Raw genomic sequence first — 7263 nt, forward strand, 5'->3', positions numbered from 1 at the left:
GGCTTCAGCAGTGACACGCTGCTTGTGGCCACATCACCGCCTAAGCCAGTCATTGTGTGGAGTGGTGTATGACCATGTCCATGCACTGCCAGGTGTAAACAGCGGAGGCAGTTCGAAGGACCGGAGAGGCGGGGAGCAGTTAAGTATAACTCTTCGGTTTCAGTGGCTATGCTGCAGCACGATATTTGGGACAATTACTGGGAACAAGTGTTTATAGGAGCGCTCATATCTTATATCTGGCCAGTATAATCGCACAGCTGATCAGTCGATAAACAAGGAATAGCTCATTTGTCGGCTGATTTGCATATTTTATCAGGATGAAAGATGACCGATTATCTGCAGCACGACTGTGGCAGTGATCACTCCTCCCCAGTCACTTTGCACTGGCTTGTGTAATAGGCAGATGAGCGCCGATCAACATTTCTTTATTTGCGGCCCCTTGAAATAGAGCGATGTGACAATGCGGCCCCCAGACCAAAAAAGGTTGTGCACCCCTGCTCTAGTGTCACCTTATTTGTAAATCTGCCCCAACATCCTTCAGATCGCTTCCTAGTTAGTATGAATTCTTCCTAGTTGATAACTAATGGTGGGATTATCCGTGATGACTCCGGGGCATCGTCTTTTGTGTTTTGCAGGATTTTTGAATCATGGATGGCCCGGTACAAGGCTTTGCCTCTCAATTATCCTGAGAACGACCAGATTGGACAAGGACCAGATGATTGTGCAACCCCTTTCTTCCCCTGTTACAAGAACAAGGAGCTTATCCTCAGATCGGCTGAGTTTGGTTATGAGTTCTCCTCTTACCCGTGAGGATCTCGTCAGAGGTTTCGGCAGCTCGGTTCTTCATGGTTTTTGGGGACTGATTTTGTCATGAATATAAGTATCTGTTATCTGTATTATCTGCTTGATGGGTTTCCATGGGGTGGCTCATCCACTCGGGGCACCAGTTTGATGGGAGTATCTCTGCTGTGATCACTGACTGTGATGTAGATGATGGAATGAAGTCATCAAATCTCCAGACCTTGTTTGTACGGATTTCATTGCTAACATCACAGGGCGTTCTGGAATTTGGCCATTTTCCATAAACTTCTTCAACTTGAGAAATATGTAAAAACACCATAAGGTGACACCAGCCGAGTGCAAAAACGTGGCGCTAGTAACAATAACAAGAGGCAGCACATAAGGAAACCTATCTGATTACCACAGACCACTATGACTGATTATGTTACTGTGCCCTCCTGTGGCTCCTACAAACCGGATTCCAAAAAAGTTGGGACACTAAACAAATTGTGAATAAAAACTGAATGCAATGATGTGGAGATGGCAAATGTCAATATTTTATTTGTAATAGAACGTAGATGACAGATCAAACGTTTAATCCGAGTAAATGTATCATTTTAAAGGAAAAATACGTTGATTCAAAATTTCACGGTGTCAACAAATCCCCAAAAAGTTGGGACAAGTAGCAATAAGAGGCTGGAAAAAGTAAATTTGAGCATAACGAAGAGCTGGAAGACCAATTAACACTAATTAGGTCCATTGGCAACATGATTGGGTATAAAAAGAGCTTCTCAGAGTGGCAGTGTCTCTCAGAAGCCAAGATGGGAAGAGGATCACCAATTCCCACAATGTTGTGCAGAAAGATAGTGGAGCAATATCAGAAAGGTGTTACCCAGCAAAAAATTGCAAAGACTTTGCATCTATCATCATCAACTGTGCATAACATCATCCGAAGATTCAGAGAATCTGGAACAATCTCTGTGCGTAAGGGTCAAGGCGGTAAAACCATACTGGATGCCCGTGATCTCCGGGCCCTTAAACGACACTGCACCACAAACAGGAATGCTACTGTAAAGGAGATCACAGAATGGGCTCAGGAATACTTCCAGAAACCATTGTCAGTGAACACAATCCACCGTGCCATCCGCCGTTGCCAGCTGAAACTCTACAGTGCAAAGAAGAAGCCATTTCTAAGCAAGATCCACAAGCTCAGGCGTTTTCACTGGGCCAGGGATCATTTACAATGGAGTGTGGCAAAATGGAAGACTGTTCTGTGGTCAGACGAGTCACGATTCAAAGTTATTTTTGGAAATCTGGGACGCCATGTCATCCGGACCAAAGAGGACAAGGACAACCCAAGTTGTTATCAACGCTCAGTTCAGAAGCCTGCATCTCTGATGGTATGGGGTTGCATGAGTGCGTGTGGCATGGGCAGCTTGCATGTCTGGAATCAGAAAAATAGATTCAGGTTCTAGAACAACATCTGCTCCCATCCAGACGTCATCTCTTTCAGGGAAGACCCTGCATTTCTCAACAAGATAATGCCAGACCACATTCTGCATCAATCACAACATCATGGCTGCGTAGGAGAAGGATCCGGGTACTGAAATGGCCAGTCTGCAGTCCAGATCTTTCACCTATAGAGAACATTTGGCGCATCATAAAGAGGAAGGTGCAACAAAGAAGGCCCAAGACGATTGAACAGTTAGAGGCCTGTATTAGACAAGAATGGGAGAGCATTCCTATTTCTAAACTGGAGAAACTGGTCTCCTCAGTCCCCAGACGTCTGTTGAGTGTTGTAAGAAGAAGGGGAGATGCCACACAGTGGTGAAAATGGCCTTGTCACAACTTTTTGGGGATTTGTTGACACCATGAAATTATTATTCAACATATTTGTCCCTTAAAATGGTACATTTTCTCAGTTTAAACTTTTGTTCCGTGATTTATGTTCTATTCTGAATAAAATATTAGAAGTTGGCACCTCCACATCATTGCATTCAGTTTTTATTCACGATTTGTATAGTGTCCCAACTTTTTTGGAATCCGGTTTGTATGTTACATTATGTCTTTAAAGGTCTGCTCCCCTAAATGTAACAAAATAATAAGAGAAGACACATGGCACTTTGTCCTCACTCTCTCCAGCACCGCAGCCACGATGTAACCATGTACGGCATGTGACCACTGCAGCCAATCACTGGCTTCAGCAGTATTCAGCATGAGACCGCTGAGGCCAGTTATTGCAGAAGTCACGTGAGCTGAGGGCTGTGGTGCTGGAGACAGTGAGGGTGGGCCGTCCTCTTTTACTGCATCTACTCATGTTTAGGTATGAGTGAACCCAGACCGTACTGTTCAGGGTTATACATTACGGTCTGCAAGTAACTTGAAAAGAAATGGTCTCGGATACAAATAGAGATCCTCTTTAAAAACGTCTTCTTTATTAGTGCATTACATACACCGCAGACACAGCCACTTGGTACACAGAATCAAAGCGTTGACGCGTTTCGGGTACTAGACCCTTAGTCGTAACAGTGCTACATAGTGTGACCCCACCATTTAAATGAGTTTAATGCCCATGCCTCCAAATTCTGGAGGGAGGGCCCTTTGCTCTATTGGTTGTCTCACTATGTATCACACCCTTTTTTCTCCAACCTGCATAATCACAGGATTAATGTGTTGCACCATGTGCGGAAACTCCAGATCCACCTTTAACCCCTGGGGAACTGAAATCCCAACTTCATGATCATTTAAGGGAAAGGAAGAAACCGGCACAGTGTGAACAACATATTCCATATAACATATATATAAAATATAAAAACATAAATCTCAAATCTCAAAACCAATATACCCACATACCCCCAATGGATTGCGACATTACGGGAATTGCAGCCATAAATTGTTGCTAAATTACACTGAAGCAGGAAAATACATACAGTTTATATTTTTAATTAAATTTTTATTTTTATTACTGGTAAATGTACATCAGTTCTCTTTTCAGATTCAAGCCAGTTGGAACCCTGGTATTGAGTCTGAATATCCAAAAAGCCTCACGTAGGAGGAGTTTTTCCGGTGATCCCCCCCTCTCGTGGGTGCAAAAACCCTCTCTATTGCAAAGGCCTTAAAGCCCTTTACCTGGCGGGCATGCATTTGTATGAAATGTCTTGCTGCATTTGAGATGTTCAGTGCACTCAGATTATTTATGTAATTTAGGTGCTCCAGGAGTCGATTCTTAAATTTTCGGATCGTACTCCCGACATACATCAAATCACAGTTAGTGCACCGGATAACATAAACCACTCAGGCAGTGTTGCAGCTAATATAACTTTGTATAGGAAAACTGCATGAGTGGTCGGATTTTTCAAATGCCTGTGAGGGGATCACAAAATTGCAGGTTTTGCATGGGTTGCCCCCGCATCTTGTGAAACCCTTATATTTGAGACAGCTTGATTTTTTGTTTGCTGCTGATCTATTAGAGGAGAAGAGGGATGGAGACAGTGAGCAGGACAACGTGTTGGCTCTCCTAGAGACAATTTTACAACCTGATTTTAAGGCATTATATAAAATCTCATCATCAAATAAGATGGCTTTATTATAGAGCTAATTTTATTGAATTCCTTACTGTATGCTAAGGATAAAGTTGGAATGTTGTCCTGGTCACTGTCTCCATGCACCCCCCCCCCCCCCCCATCCGAGGTATTATACTTCTTACCATCCCCTCCCTTTCCAAAAAGAATTTCGCGTCTGTCTTTGCGCAGCGCAATATTTCTACCCCTTTGTATCATCCAGTCAGGGTAGTTCCTCGCTTTTAGCCTTATATCTACCTTGCCGAATTCTTCTTCTAGAAGCACAGATGAACTACAATTTCTAGCTGTCCTTATATATTCACCCACGGGGATCGCCCTGATAGTGTGTAAAGGATGATGACTCCTGGCATTCAGGATCGAGTTCCCCACTACCTCTTTCCTATATGTTCGAGTATGGACCACCTCTCCTGGACTACCACGGAGTGTCAAGTCAAGAAAATTGACAATGGAATCACTGGCTGTACAAGTAAAGCGCAAGTTGTAGTCATTGTCATTGAGATAGGCCTGGAGGTCCGGGACGGCAGATACATCGCCCGCCCAAATCATGAGCAGGTCATCGATGTATCTGCCGTACCAGACCAATCCAGGCCCAAAAGGATTTTCCAAACTATAAATATGTTTTTCTTCCCAATATGCCATTGTTAAATTCGCTAGGGACGGTGAAAATTTCGCCCCCATTGACACTCCGCGTGTTTGTAGGTAGTGCACACTATCGAACATAAAATAATTGTGGGTCAGCAAAACGCAGTGACCTCACACACATAGTCTATGTAGCTGGAACTGAATCCTGTGTATCTATGGAGGTGGTACTCCATAGCTAGCAGGGCGACCCCGTGGGGAATAGAAGGATACAGTGCTATAACGTCTGCCGCAATCCATTTGTAGTCGACTTCCCATTTTAAACTAAACATAGCTCTTAACACATCTGCTGTGTCCTTTAGGAACCCAGGTGTGCGCCTGACCAATGGCTGGAGAATATTGTCCAGCCAACTACCCAGGCGCTCAGTCAATGACCCCAAACCAGAGACTATGGGATGAAGGGGGGGAGGGTGGACACCCTTATGGATCTTTGGCAGAGCATGCATAATAGGAGTCACAGGCGCATCCACGCACAGGTACCTATGTTCCGGTTCATTAAATATACCCATATCTCTCCCTTTGTGTATTAGTGACAGATAGCCATCCTTATATTCACCAAGTGGGTCTTTACCTAGTCTCCTGTACGTGGATGCGTCTGCTAGCAAATCCCGCATCTGCCTACCGTATACCTCTTTGTCCATGATGACCACCGCCCCCCCTGTCCGCCATTTTGATGACAATTTTGTCGCACTGCTGCAACTCCATGAGGGCCTGGGTCTGATTATGGGTGAGATTCTCCCTGCTTTTAGCATCCCTGCTGTTTTTTTGGATTCCACCCAACTCTTTCTCCAGCACCTCCTGGAATACATCCATGCTACCGGTGCATGACATTACAGGGTAGAATCTAGCATTGCGGGTCTGAAATTTTTTGCCGGGTTTGGCTACCTCCACGATTCCCTGCTCCTCCTGAAGACCCGCAAGACAGCACAGAGATACCTGTTCTTTGAACAATAAATCCTTATAGGAATTCTCTTCATAGGTCTGTGCCTGTGTCAGCGGGGGATCAGGAGGAGCCGGGATATCATGGAAGTGCCGCGATGCTGTGATCAGTCTGACAAATGCATTGAAATACCGGATCCGTCTCTCTGTGTCATCCGGTAAAAAATGGATCCGGTATTAATTTTTTTTGCATTTTTAAAGGTCTGCGCATGGACAGACCGGAAAGCCGGATCTGTTTTGCCAGAACACTTGATGCCTGATCCAGCACTAATACACTTCAATGTAAATTAATGCCGGATCTGGCATTCCAGAAAGTGTTCAGTATTTTTGGCCGGAGAACAAACTGCAGCATTCTGCGGTATTTTCTCCATCCAAAAAACGTAAGAGGGACTGAATTGATGCATCCTGAACGGAATGCTCTCCATTCAGAATGCATTAAGATAAAACTTTTTTTCCTGTATTGAGCTCCTGTGACAGAACTCAATACCGGAAAACAAAAACGCTAGTGTGAAAGTACCCTTATACAGCTAGCCTGTCAGTACATCAGAGTCAGAAACAGATATAACAGAGTGGAGTTTGCCTACAGTTTCATGCTAAAGCCTGCTGCATCCAAGACAAAGCCTGTACACCGTTTTGGAGAAACCTTAATTCAAGTAAAGCTGCAATTGAACTTCATCTCAAGGTTTGGTCTGGAAGTTATTCTTTTATTCCTCAATTATTTCCCCTATTTATTGCTTTGGAGCCAAAGCCTGGGGTCCAGCGGTATCCAGGTAGGAGCACCGTGACACACATAAAGAGATATTTTAGGCCGCAACATACCACTCGGCATTCCTACACCCACCTGGGACGCGTTATATAGAGGGTCCTGGGGGGAGGCGCCCATTGCATATGTTCAGTACAGGGGAAGATATCACTGATAGAAATCGGGATGCTGTGAATGCAGCTGAAAGTGAAAGTAAAAACAGGTTTTACCCCCATTATTCCCGAATCGATTTCTAACAGTTATTTCTCCTCTGTTGCTTGGACTTTAGCTGTCCCCCCTCCAGTTAGCTAATTTTCCCACTGCCCGAGCTGGACTCGGTCAAAACTGTTAGGTGGTTAATCAGTCTTTTAATTGTGTCAGTGACATAATGCCTTTTGTGGGAGGGGAGATACACCTCATCTAACACAGAAATACAATTGTTTGTCAGCCATTTGGTGCCTCCAGTCCCTTCACATTGTCTTCCACCCGGTCCACGGGCATCCATCTTCCACCTCAACCCCTTGCACATCAGCAAAGCAGTCTATGCCCCAAGTCATACACAGTTACTTAGAGGTCACAAGA

At 44.5% G+C, this 7263-nt stretch overlaps 1 protein-coding gene across 2 annotated transcripts in view; it reads left to right on the forward strand.

The window, feature by feature from the left end:
* Positions 1-1181, forward strand: part of LOC121002080 (tyrosinase-like) — a 191105-nt gene extending 189924 nt beyond the window's left edge. For both annotated transcript variants that reach the window (XM_040433378.1, XM_040433379.1), the window contains one exon: positions 636-1181. In XM_040433378.1, coding sequence (XP_040289312.1) covers positions 636-810 — 175 coding nt within the window. In that variant the 3' untranslated portion in view covers positions 811-1181. The remainder of the gene's footprint in view (positions 1-635) is intronic.
* Positions 1182-7263: the final 6082 nt, after the last annotated feature.

This window comes from Bufo bufo, chromosome 5 (genome assembly GCF_905171765.1).
Source record: "Bufo bufo chromosome 5, aBufBuf1.1, whole genome shotgun sequence".
Classification (NCBI taxonomy): domain Eukaryota; kingdom Metazoa; phylum Chordata; class Amphibia; order Anura; family Bufonidae; genus Bufo; species Bufo bufo.